The 14110-nt window shown below is 43.0% G+C and overlaps 1 protein-coding gene across 1 annotated transcript in view; it reads left to right on the top strand.

The window, feature by feature from the left end:
• The window catches only part of LOC115471279 (rap1 GTPase-GDP dissociation stimulator 1-like), a 135705-nt gene extending 126060 nt beyond the window's left edge, over nt 1-9645 (top strand). The window contains exon 13 of the mRNA XM_030204980.1: nt 9494-9645. Within this exon, the coding sequence (XP_030060840.1) occupies nt 9494-9645 (152 nt within the window). The remainder of the gene's footprint in view (nt 1-9493) is intronic.
• Nucleotides 9646-14110: the final 4465 nt, after the last annotated feature.

The raw sequence follows: 14110 nt of genomic DNA, 5'->3' as shown, positions 1-14110 counted from the left end.
TTGTCAGGAAACCCAATTGAAATGGCCACAGGCATTGCCACTAGCCCTCTTTCGCCTCCGATGCACCCCAACTAGAGGAACAGCCCTCTCTCCCTTTGAAATTGTGTATGGGAAGCCCCCAGCCATTTTACAGGGAATTAAGGGAGACATAGGGACTTTAGGGTCTGCCCAGGTGCAGGAGCAGGTAGCCCTCCTGGGTAAGATAATTTCTGAGCTTCAGTTTTATGTGAGAGAAATAAACCCTGTCCCCTTCCAGGCTCAGGTACATTCCTTCCTGCCAGGGGATAGAGTTTGGGTGAAAGACTGGAGGCTCCAGCCTTTGGGGCCCCGGTGGAAAGGACCTTTTACTGTTTTGCTTTCTACCCCTACAGCTGTGAAGGTCGCAGGGATAACTCCATGGGTCCATTGGTCTCGAATTAAGTCTGCTGACCAGACTGAGCCCAGCACGGATCAGACGGAGCCTAGACAGTGGAGAGCAGAAAGTGATCCAGCGGAGCCATTGAAGTTGCGCTTGACCCGAACCAAAGAATCTACTAGCTGAAAAGAAGGGTCAACTGCATACTGCAGGAGCGGCTGAACTTCGGCTTCATACTGAGACTCTTTCTTGCCCAGATTCTGGCTTTCTTGGAATTTGAGAGCTTGATCCTTATCAGTTGAGGGTCTATCCCAACTGGTATAAGAACTCAAAGACTGAGAACATTATATTAGAGTAATCTGTGATTAGCACAGACTGTTGAAATATTATTGCTTAATTAGTTTGCTGTATTTGTTTTAGATTAGGAAGAAAGAAAATGTTAGTAGTTTGGATGCTTTTGTTGTTTTCTACTCCTTGCCTCCTTGTTCCTAATACCCCAACTCGCTCCAACCTTTGGTTACACTCTGTCCAGGAACTAATTAGCCAGGCAAAGATTACTTCCCCTTGTATTGTGTGTTCCCGATTTTCTCCTTATACTACAGATGTCCCAGCTGTACCTGTCCCTGTGCAGCTCCCAGCTCTTATACCTCCCTATTTTTCGAGTTCAGGCCCTTGGAGCCAGGATTATACTTGGTGGTCCTTTTATAATGGTACCTCCCCCTCTGAATCTTCTCTAAGGCCAGTTTTTACGTCTCCCTATCCAGCTTCTGGAGTGTTTTGTTTAACAAGAAACATCTCAACTGTTCTTCCCATTCCCTGTAACTATACTAATGTTCTCCCAGAAAAAGGAGAATCTGTGTGGGTAGTTTCTCCAGGTACTCCTATGTGCCCTACTACCGTACCTGCAGATTATGACCCAGGTGATTATCTGGCTCCTAAGCGTACCACTGAGAGGACTATAGCGTCCAAGCTTATTTTCTACTTTCATAAGTCCCCGGGGTATGAAGAGTTACTAACAAATGAGCAGCCTGTCACAATTGGGGATTGGCACCTATGGTGTGCAAAGTCTCCATTTCGTCTTCGTTCCCCCTGGGATAGGGGCTCGCATTATGGGCACCCTAAGTACCTTGTCCAGCCTGAGCCAACATTTATTGGGAACTTTCCTCACCCTCTCCTTGGTCATTACTGGCTCTGTGATAATGTCCTCCACATGATTCTTCCCCCTACATATGATTTTTGTGTATTGGTAACCTTGAATTATTTTCCTAAAGTTATTCCTCTTAAGCCACTATCCCCGCACCGCTCTAAGCGAGAGGCTTTGTCCTTACCCTCCTCCGTTGCCACAGAGGATGAGGCGATTGAATTAGCCCTCCAGTATATTAATTCTACTTATCCTCTGACTAAAAAGAGACTTGTAGCCCTTTCTGCCACGGCCTGGATTCCAATTGGGGGCCCGGTAGCGGGTATTACTGAACTAGGTATGGCTACCCGGAGACTTCAGTCCCTACTTCATGTTTTAGTTCATGAGCTGAACGTGGTAGTCAATGCATTGCAGGATCAAATTAATGAATTAAGTATAGTTTCTCGGTATAACCATATGGGTCTCGACTATCTCTTTGCAGCCCAGGGTGGTCTCTGCACAGTGCTAAATTCTTCAGAGTGCTGTACTATTGTCATAAATAGGACGCATGTAGTTAGGCATGCCATGGATAAAGTCCTACAGTTGGCTAGCCTTAATGTGGAGGATTACCGAGGAGGATTAGACCTTACCTCCTGGTGGTGGTCATTGACCTCCTGGATACGTCCCTTGTTCATTTCCCTAATAGTCTTAGTTTTAGCAGGGTTGTTGTTTTGTTTCTTGGCCTCATGTGCTTCGGCAGTATGCCGCCGACCTTAACAAGTAAGGTAATGGTGATTCACAAGTCTATTCCCAGTTAGGATCACTATAATCTCCAGAGTTTGAGATGTGAGACTTATCTCTGCATAAGCTGATTTTAGTCTCAAAGGGGGGAATGAGGCAGCCATGGGCATAATTATATATACATAAGAAATGATATTAAAAGCTTGAAGTTTGAATTCTCTTCAGTCCTGCAGGTAAAGGAATGCAGGCTGGTTCAGATTACTAGAAGTCTAGTTTGCCGGGCTGGGTTAGAAAGGTCAGAGACAGGAATTTCTTTCACCCTGGTGAATGATGAAAGCTAGCTCAACATCTGTATATTATTAGGCATGCTGAGCAGCCTTTGTAAGCTCTGGCATGAGCCAGATATATTGTAGTTTACAAGATAGAAAATACTATTTAGAGAGAGAGGCAATAGATTAGTATTTACAAGTTTTTGATATTTAGAATATGTCTTATGAGGATGCTCATTTTAGAATATGTTTACTCTGTGTAGTTAAATGTAGAATACCTTTTAAATCTAATGTTACTCTCTGCTGTATTTTCTAAGCAAAGACTGCAGTGAAGAGGCCAACATGTGTTTTGAGTTTTCTGTGGTCTTAGCAAGTTCTGTGAAGGAAGCTGATAGGTGAAAGAGGTCAGAACTAGTCAGCTCTCTTCTCCTTGATTAATTATAGGTAACTGTAGGAATAGTCCTGAAGTATATCTGTATGCTATTAAGTAAGACTGACTTTTGACCTCTTTAATGAATGCCAGAGTCCAGTAAGCAATTTAAGCTATAGCTGAGAAATCAATCATGATGAGAATATAAGAGTTCTAGTGCCATATTGTCTGGCTTGAGGGGCCCCAGGTTAGAGGTCAGTTTGAGGAATACCAAACCTATGTAACTGATATTTCAAAAGTAATGATTGGTTGAGGCAAAGTGACCAATCTATTCCTTAACCAATTGGAGAGTAAGGGGGGGCTAGGCTAGGAGGGGGATAGAAACTGTATTTAAGTAAGAGCAGAAGCAGTTTACGTCAGAAGAAAGGAAGAAAGCTGGAAGACAACAGGAGAGACAGCAGAAGAGAAGCAGCTGAGACAGAAGCCACATGACACAAAAGAGCTGAGAGAAAGAGAAGAGAGCTAGAACTGATGTCCTGCTTTGTTTGCTGGCAAATAAAGAAGATTACTCTCTCATACTGGTGTGTGCTGTCTGACTCCTGAAGTATCACAAATTCCTATCTCAATTCCTGCAACAGGTCAACCGTGAATTTCCACTAGAAGATAAACAAAATTTTGTATTTGAATAGGGAAGCGTGTTAAGCAGATTTCTTCTGTGACTTTTTTTCTACTTTGTTTAATGTCTTCTGTTTTTTCTTAGATACGCACCCCCTCTGAGTATTTGGGGTCTAAAGAGTAATCTTTACTACGAAATGTAATATTCCTAATTTGAATAGTTTCCTATCTGTATTGCCTGTCAAGTGTAAAAACTTGTATTAAAAAAAATTAATAAAAATTAAATTAGAAAAAACGGTGCTCTGGGGGCTTTATGGCATAGGCGCCCCGTATAAGAGGCTTGGGGAGGCTAAGCCTCCCTAGCCCAAATGCAACCTCTTTTGGAGCACTTCCCAATCTGGCGGAAGCATAACATATTAACTGGAGCTTCCCCTCCCCGTTGCCTTTCTGCCTGAGACTCTCTGCTCCCCGATTCAGTGGCCGTCAATAAACAGACTGTGTGTGGGGCCATAGAGCTGTGCTCGTCACTGACAGATTGCCGGTTCCTGCCGGAACAGGATGTTGCATCATAGAGGGTGGGACCAGAAGAGCTGTCAGCACTGCCGCGCAGAGCTCTATGGCTCCATGCAAAGTGTTTGTTAACCAATGGCCACTGAATCAGAGGGACAGTGGATTTGGCAGCAAGGGCGTAGCCAGACAGCAGATTTTGGATGGGCCTAGGCAAGAAGTGAGTGGGCACCAAGTGTTGTCCCCCTCCCCTCACCACCAAAAAAATATCTCCGCTGGCAGGAAAATGCTACTTCTTGTGTATACCTTACCTTGATTTGTATCTGCCATTTTCAGGTCACAGACCATAGAAGTCTTGCCCAGCACTATCCCCGCCTCCCAACCACCGGCTCCGGCACAGACCGTATAAGTCTGCCCAGCACTATCCCCGCCTCCCACCACCGGCTCTGGCACAGACCGTATAAGTCTGCCCAGCACTATCCCCCGCCTCCCAACCACAAGCCCTGCCTCCCACCACCAGCTCTGCCACCCAATCTCGGCTAAGCGCCTGAGGATCCATTCCTTCTGAACAGGATTCCTTTATGTTTATCCCACGCATATTTGAATTCCGTTACCGTTTTCTTTTCCACCACAAATCAAAGCAATGTACAATAAAATGCTTCTTTCCACCTTGGCAGTCTGCAGCAGGCATGCGCTGAAAACTGAACATGCGCAGATGCCACTATCATGGAGAACAGCGTTTTCGTTACCATCAGGGGGAAGTCTTCAGCTGGTGGAGCTTGGGATCCCCACCAGCTACCGCTAAACATGTGCTACTGTTGGGTGGGCCTGAGTCCTAAGTAGGTGGGCCCTGGCCCACCCAAGCCTACCTGTGGCTACGCCACTGTTTGGCAGCAAGGCAGCATGGAAGGGAAGTTCCAGCTTCTTTTTCTTTTTGCAGCTAGGGGGAAGAAAAAGAGAGAGAAGATAATGCTAAAGGCAGAAAATGGGAGGAAAGAGAGAGGATGATGGGGAGGGAAGAGGCAGAGGCACAATGTTGGATATTTGGGGGGGGGGCAGATAGAGAAGCAAGGCTAGATGTTTTGGGGGAGAAGAGGCAGATAAGCAAAGCTGGATATTAGGGGGGGGGAAGAGAAAGAGGAGCAAAGCTGGATAGTGAAAAGAAAAACAGGCAGTGGAAGAAGAGAGGCTGAGGTGTAGAGTGAAGAGAGAGAGGGAGGAGCAATGCTGGAAGGTGGAGGAGAGACAGAGGTGCATTGTATGGGGAGAGAGAGACAGACAGAGAAGAGATCTGTATGGTATGTGAGGTAGGGTGAGGTGGGGGAGAGAGAGGAGATCCTGGGGCAGGGGAAGAGAGAGAAGAGATGCTGCATGGCAGGGAGGGGGAAGAAAGTTAGATGGAGGGAGAGAAACAAAGAGGAGATTATGGCAGGCAGGGGGAGACACACACACACAAGATCCTGGATGGTGGGGTGGGAGAAAAAGAAACAGATCCAATATGGCTGAGGGGGAGTTGAGACACACACACACCCTGGGTGAGGGGAAAAGATGGAAAACAGGGAAAATGAAGCATGGATGAGTGGTCAGAGAGGCAGAAAAATGGAAGAAAGCAGAAAAGAAAATATCAGTGTCGGAGATGGATGTAAGATGTGAAGAAGACATGTGGAGAGAGAAAAATGATAAATGGACAGGAGATATGGAAAGAGTTAAAAGACAGAAAGACAGTAACCAGAGACTGCGACCTGCACAATTACAAAAATTAAATGCTAGATAGCAAAGGTAAAATTATTTTTAATGTAGAATGAAGTAGCCATGTTAGTCAACTTTACATGTTAATAAATAAAAATAAAACAAAAAAATGTAAAATAAGATGACAACTTTTTATTGGACTAAATACATTTTTTACTTGCTTTCAGAGGTCTAAACCTCCTTCCTCAGGTTAGTAAACTCCAAAAAGCTAGTCAAAAATGTATTAAATTAATTAAATAAAAAAGTATCACCTTATTATACATTTTTGTTTCAAATATTTATTCATTTTTTAATTTAGTGAGTGGAATGTGTCAGTTTCTGAAATTTAAATCTGTTGGTCTGACTCAGCATGGCTATTCTTATGTTACAGTCAATTTGCTTTATAGGTCCTAAGTGACTTTTTAAAGGTTTTGTATTACTTTTCAATATGCCTAATATTAGAATTTGGACTTAATTTAGCTCATAGCATTCTCAGTAGTAGCTCAACTTTCACTTGCTAACCTTGAATCTCACTAATTGGGGTGGTACTTTTCACATTTGGGATGGGACACCCTTGGTATATCTCTGCACTCTGGAAATTGGACCTTAGCACTGGTGCTTTTATGTCATCCAAAAGTTCTGGCTGCCTATTCTGTAGAAATGCACTTTCCTTCCAACTGTACTGTTCCGCCATCAAGCTCTCAGACAGTTTGAGCAACCACTTTATTCTTTGACATATGATATATCGTGGAGGAGTGGCCTAGTGGTTAGGGTGGTGGACTTTGGTCCTGAGGAACTGAGTTCAATTCCCGGCACAGGCAGCTCCTTGTGACTCTGGGCAAGTTACTTAACCCTCCATTGCCCCATGTAAGCCGCACTGAGCCTGCCATGAGTGAGAAAGCGTGGGGTACAAGTGTACAAAAATAACAAAAAAAAATACTTGTTACTATTTTACTTATTTTTTTCTGTGTTGTCAGATAATTATGGATAAAAGCCCCACCCCTGGCACCACCCCTGGCCCCGCCCACTTTAGCCTCCCCACACAGTTGGGCCACCAACCGCCTATGAGCCAAGATGTGGCAGGCGCCAGTAGGCATGCTGCCATGAATGAGGACATGGAGGGAGAGCCAGCAAGAAAATGGCCAGCTCCAGACCTGGTCCTTCGTAGCTCCTGCGCATGCACAATAGTGTGCCCAGGAGCTCTGGTAAGCCCAAACAGAAGCCGGGGTCTTAAATTTTAATGCTACTTGACGGGCTTCCACAAGAAATCGCAGGTTTCTGTTGGTGGCATCAGAGGTCACCTGGACCAAAATGTATCCTTAACAAGATAAGAGGCCTTCTGACCTCAAGATTTACTTATTTAATGTTTTGGGGTTGTTTTTGGTGGGTTACTTCTGGGACTTTGGCAAAATTTTAAAAATATTCTTTTTGTGGTTCGGGCGGGGGGGGGGGGTGGTCCTGAGGTTCTCTTTTGGTGGATTCAGGTGGCTAGAATCTTTTAAATTTATTTTAGAGGTTATTTTTTATTGTATGAAGTGTGGAGTGCCTAATGCCACTTCTGGTGTGAATTTTTGAATTTTGACAGTTGTACCCATGAATGTAAAAATAAGTTAACCCTTGTTGAAATTTTGGGGAAAAGTTATTGAATTTTAAGGGTAATCTTTTGGCAAAATTGTGTATAGACAGTGGTTTTTAAATTTAAAAAAATGGATTGGATTCTACTTGATGTGAGACATGGATGGCTACATTGGTTTTATTAAAATTACAACACTTATCTGGAAAGGGTCTGAAATCCTGACAAATGTCTTGATCAGTAGAAACTGAAAAACACTACAGAATCACAAAGAATCAGTTCCTTTAAGGGAAAGTTAAAAGCTGGAAAAGTTCAATTTTCAAGTAAAAGGGTTAATTTAGAATAAAATACTTATCTAATAAGTGTCTTTGGCCATGGGTGATATTGTGGAGTTTGCAAGAATTTTGCTCAGAAATTCTGTTGTACACATTTCATATAAGCACTGACAAGCTGGGTATAGCTGTTCTAAAAACTGAGTTAAAATTGTTGAGCAATTGCTGATTTGGTTTGTGCAATTCATTATCACAGCACTTTAGTCTTGATTGTGCACTTTAATCAGCTAGAGCACTTTGGTTTTAATGCATCTGTGTGTTTTTAATATCTGGTTTTTAACAATTTTAAAGTAATTCTATTTATTATGAACAAAACGTTTTACAACTGAAAAATTGACTGTTTACTGTCTAACTGTTGAAATAGTAAAACGTCCAGGAATTGTTCAAAACACTTAACGCTTTCTCATTTTATTTTCTGTGACACCCCCAATTAGCTAGTTAATAGGGAAACCCATCACTGTGACAAATGTTAGACAAAACTGTAATATCAATAAACCACTAGGTGGCGTTACACTAAACTCTCTAGCTTTTCCTCATAGGATCATCAATCCTTTATCATCCTTATCTAATTCTGCTATAGACCCGCACACAATACTAAACATACAGATGCAGTATGGAGCAATAGAGGCCTTATGATATTCTGTTTTATTCTCCATTTCTCTCTTAATAGCTCTTAACATCCTATTTGCATGTGCCCTTTATAGAACATACTCCTGCATTCTTTAAAGTTTACCCAAAAATTTGGTGCAGATCCCAGATCCACATGCAAAATAATTAATGAGCTGCAATGATTTAATTTTTGGAGTTAACAAGCTCTTGTTACTAATTATGATTTGCATACACATCCGGCTGTGCACTGTTCTATAACAACAGGTGCCTAAATTGAAATGCTTGTATGGGTCAGGGCCATTCACAAAATTATAACGAGATCTGCAGCCAAACTGAGCATCAGGATTTACACCAGATTTCGGCACAAATAAATCCTCATGCCCAAAGTTGGATGTGGAAGTTCACACCAAGTGTTATTCAATGAAGGAGCACCCTTTACAGCACCAAGTGTGGATTTTTCCTGGCACCTAATTTTCAGCATATGAAAGGAACAGATCACACAGAAAAAGGTCCTTTGAGCAATACTTTATTCATGGGAGGCCTATAAAAAAAACTCAACACAGGCCATGTTGGGTCAGGGGCTAAAGTAACGAAGTGGTGTTTACAAGCCACTTCACCTCCTTGGTAAAAAGCAAACTGTGCCAAAAGATGGCAACCTCACACAGTATTTCAGTAATACAACTAGCAAAGAAGTGAAGTGGCTTGTAAACACTGCTTAGTTTCTTTAGCCCCTGCCGCAACCCAGCCAGTCAGGCTTTTCTATAGACCTCACATGAATAAAATATTTCTCAAAGGACCTGTTCCTATGTGATCTGCTCTTTTCATACCGCTGTTTTGGATCTTATGGATCACTTGCCCTGTTGTTTCCTTGGACCTAAATTTCAGCACCATTATAGAATCTGGGCCTTAGCATCTATTTTTTTTTTCAGTGCCCATTTTTGAGCACTAGTTATAGAATCCCCCTCCCCTCCCCCAACTGTGTGCTCAGCAGCAGCTTCCATTGAGATTAAGATAAAAATGGAAGCTATGATGTGTATTATAGTAACAATTGCAAGCTGAGATGCTATAAGATGAAGTGACTGACATTACTCACTTAAAGAAACTCCATTTCTTGGTCCTACAGAGGAATTTTGAAGCATATTCTATTAACGTGTCAGTTTCCACATGTCACTTCGGAAACACATTCTGAGAAGCTAAAATCGTGTTTATCAGCTGCTGTGTATAGAACACAAGCCATTTTCCTCTTCATTAAGAATGTATTTGATTTATTTCAGATGAACTCAGGCATCAAGTTGAAGAATCAAATATGAAGGAAGCACTGGAGAAGCTCCATAGCCACAGCAACGCAAGTGTAGTTAAACAGGCTGTAAAGGCACTGCAGATACTGAGAAATGGAAGCCTGCACCACAGCCATTTTTTTGCATAAAGATATCTGGATCAATATTCAGCCCGCTGAAGTTAGTCTTCTATTAAACATAAGCCACTGCTGGGGTGGGTGGGGAGGGGAAGGTAAGGCATTATTCAGTTCCACGACATACCTGAATACCAGCACTGAATATCTAGGTATAATGTGGAGACCAGCACTGATCTGGGTACCAGCAATATTCAGAGTGGGACCCAGATAAAGGGTCTGATGCAGAAAGCCACATACCCATGGCTGAGCATGTGACTTCTTCTGCAGCATTAACAAAAGAAAATATATCATGGTCATGCAGTAAGCAATGAACATGTAAATTACTGCCCTGTTAAAAATGTGGCAGTAACCACAGCTCACTGGAAAATGTTCTCCTTCCTGTCCCTTGTGATGTCTCTCACAGTGACAGGAAGGGATATTTTAAAAACACACAGACATGCTGCTGAGTCCACGACATCCCCCTGCCTGATTGCTTTCTGCAAAGGCCAATTGCTCCTGGTGTCTAACATCACCCTCTCCCTCCCCCTACCCCATAAAAAAAAAAAACCTCTTTGCTGTCTAGTGACAACCTTCTCTCCAATCCCCCCCACCCCCCCGAAAGTACTGTTAAGAGGCAAGAATAATGCCCACACACTCCCTGGCAATGCCATCTTAGAAAATGGTGGCATTCAATTCTGCACGATGCATCCTGTACTGAGCAGGGTCTGCCATATAAGAGATTTTCTTTCCTTATTTGGTAGTCTCTGTCCACACTACCTAACAAGGGGTCAGGCATTGCCATTTTCCAAGATGATAACGTCGAAGCAGGAGTGAGTGGGCATTGCTCCTGACTCTTAAAAAGGTACGCTTGGGGAGGGAGGGGGGAAACGACTGGGGAGGCCAGGGATGCTGCTAAATACCAGGGATTTTATTTGTTTCAGGGGCAGGTGTGTCGGATCAGAGGGAGGCTCGGGGTGCTGCTACACACTAGTGATTTTAATTTGGGGGGGGGGGGCAGGGGGTTGGGTGGGGAGGGAGGCACTGCCACCCAAAATCAGAAATTTTATTTGTTTCAGGGTTGGAGATCAGGGCAGTTGGGTCAAGGGGAGGGAGAGGGTGCCACTAGAAAGCAGGAACAAGACTGATGAAAGGGGGCACGGGAGTTGGGTTGGGTCATCTCCTCAACTAACCCTTCAATGCAACCTCAGACCTGGTGGTATACTTTTCACATTAACTCTGCCTGGTAGACATCAGCACACAGTTAATAAAACTTCTCTGCTTTGCTGCGACACAGCAGATATCTTCTCTCATACATTTTAATATGCTCTGTGCTAATGCCTATCATGTGATTTAACTTCAGTGCAGAAACCCTTTTTGCATTGTGTAACCAGTAAGGAGTGTAAACTGCTAATTAAGAACACATTTATGCTCGCAGTCGCTTTGTGCTTAACAAGTCTAGAACACACTATCGGGTAGATTATCAGTAGCACTAGTTAAGTACGAGCTACTGAAAATCTTGATATGACTTAGGGCCACATGCACTAAACTTAACGAGCCATTAACGAGCAAGTAGTAAACCCTCCGAGCCTTTTTCCGATGACGGTAGCAGCTAACGAAAACGGAATGCAGATGAGCAAATTGTGTAGAAACCCTGTTGTAATGAGATGCACTAACCTTTTCCGATTGCCTTAACGCTGGAAAATCTAATGAGAGGTCTGTACCTGTTGTTGGGGCTTCACTGTATTATATATATATATATATATATATATATATATATATATATATATATATATATATAAAGACGTGCCTATGGACATCCTTCACTATATCTATAAAAAAAAAAAAAAGATGAGCTGTGCCTATGGACGTCCTTCGCCCCCCCCCCCCCCACCCCCCGAGATCGCTGCCAGCTCCCCCCTGCATTGAAATGACAGCTTCCCGCAGCCCTGGCATTCCTGACATCCTCCGCACCCCTGAGGCCCCGCCGCCCCCCTGAGGTCGTCACCCCCGCCGCTTTCCCCTCCGTCTGCCACCGGGCCCTCACAGCGCCTCTCACCTTTGCGTGAAGGCGCTGCAGCAGGCAACAGCTGATCGCTTCCCTTCAGACTTCCCTCCTTTCCTCCCTGGCCCGCCCTCGTCTGACGTCAGATGAGGGCGGGCCAGGGAGGAAAGGAGGGAAGTCCGAAGGGAGGCGACGGAGGGGGACGGGGTAGTGGCGGCGGTGACGACCTCAGGGGGGCGGGGCCTCGGGGTTGCGGAGGATGGCGGGGAGGCCAGGGTTGCAGGAAGCTGTCATTTCAATGCAGGAGGGAGCGGCGGCTATCTGGGGGGGGGGGGGTGAAGGTCGTCCATAAGCACAGTTCGTCTTTTTTTTTTTTTTAATATATATAGTGAAGGACGTCCTTGGCATGCGCAGAGCAGCCAGCATAACGCTTCGCTGCTCTGCGCATGTTCGACCGGCCGACTGTTTAACGATGGAATAGAGAATGCAAGTAAGCTACAACGAGCAGCTCATTTGCATTCCTATTCCTTGATGCATGCCCATTCCTTACCGATTCGCTAAGGGAATTGGTAAGGAAAGGGCTTTAACGAGTCTTTAGTGCATCTTGGCCTTAGTCCACAGGACTTACCCGGGTCAAGGCCACTCCTACTCGAAGAAGTCCTGCTGAATATCACGCCCATTGTTTTTAACACCTTTCTTCCAAAACTTTAAACCAGCATAAGCCAATATTTAGTCCATTACTGTACATACCAATTATGAGGAAAGAGGCAATAAAGAATATTTCTCATCTTTATGCAGTAGCTGTAAATCAAACAGTCGTCATTCTCTCATTGTCAGCTCCTGCTATGCCTGTTAATAGCTGCTCACACAAGAAAAATAAATGTGAGAAAATATCCATTGTGTGTGTAATATAGAACTTATTTTTCAGCTCATACCCGGAAAAACCAGAGTGGGCCATATGATTAAAGGCAGTGTTCATATCTTGTACTCCAACCTGGCATTTCTAATTTACTTTCACACAAAACTACCTTGATTGTCAATATTCAAATGATTTCTCCAGTTAACTACTAGAGTTAACTGGTTAAACTGCCATTTTTCAAATCTTGGAGCTACACATCAGCCAACTTTGTATTAGACAACTTGATGGCTTGCTAAAAATTAATCCGTTAAAAAAAAATGAACGCATCAAAGGCATCCTGGAGAGGTGATGAACTTTTAACCAAATAGCACCAGTATCCATTTCCATCCAGTTAAAGAAAACCCATTGAGCCCAGCTACACAGGAATAATGTAATGTGGATATGGCACTGCTGAACACTGATCCCCATATTTCTGCTGTACAAAAAAAAGTACAATTTCAACAACTATTTGCACAAAATTAACCATGCTGGTATTGGTGGAAACATCCGATTTGATGTGTGCGTTGGATTAGATTATTAGTGAAATACTCTAATTGGATACTTAAACTTCTATTATTAATTCCATATCATTGGGGTAATGTTATAACAGAATGCCTATGTGAAAGCCACCTTTTAAAAGTCTGGTTTAATAAATGCATCACCGGTGCCTGTGTACCTTGATAAAATAGGGTCCCAAAAGTATCTTCAATAACATCCGAATGTCAACACAAAATATTTACAGATGCTTTGAAAAAGGGGCAACGGTGTGCATACACTTTATAAGGTGTACATGCATACTTTACAAAATACATAGCCATCACATGTCTGCTCTATCCAAACTATGCCCAGAGAAGTAAACAGACACTTTCTCCAAGATGGTGGTACCATGACAGGAGCAAGTATATAAATTGCTAAATTTTGTTCTGAAATAAACTGTTATATACTTCCAACTATAAAAGCTTGAATCTTACTTTAATTTGCAAGCTTAGCCTAACATTTCTCTGAATAAAACTGTGGCTATCAATTGATACCATTCATGAGGTATTAACATATTTCACAGTAACATGCAAAACACATGTATCACTTATTTTTCCCTTTATTGGATAAGTTTAATGTACATAACCTCAGAACAATATTGTTTTTCTTCCATATCCCAATCAATCACCAAAAAATGTAACTCTGTTCTCAGGCAATGGATTCTTGGCCTGAGGAAGGGAATGTTAACTCCTAAAAGCTAGTCAAGAAATGTACTTAGTCCAATACAAAGGGTTATCACCTTATATTTCTGTTATCTTTCTTTTTCTTCACAGCAAACATTTATTGAAATCAGAGATTAAAATTGTGGGAAATGCAGCAAGATTAAAAACAATGGAAAATTTCAAAGCATTTTGTAAATTTATATATTGTAGAATCAGTATTCAAAGGGTTTTACCAGGCAGGAGAGGCTCTTGGAGGAGTAGCCTAGTGGTTCGTGCAGCGGACTCTGATCCTGGGGAACTGGGTTCGATTCCCACTCCAGCTCCTTGTGATTGTGGGCAAGTCACTTAACCCTCCATTGCCCCAGGTACAAAATAAGCACCTGTATATAATATGTAAAC

Source organism: Microcaecilia unicolor, chromosome 5, assembly GCF_901765095.1.
Source record: "Microcaecilia unicolor chromosome 5, aMicUni1.1, whole genome shotgun sequence".
NCBI lineage: Eukaryota > Metazoa > Chordata > Amphibia > Gymnophiona > Siphonopidae > Microcaecilia > Microcaecilia unicolor.
This window is presented reverse-complemented; position numbering and strand designations above follow the sequence as displayed.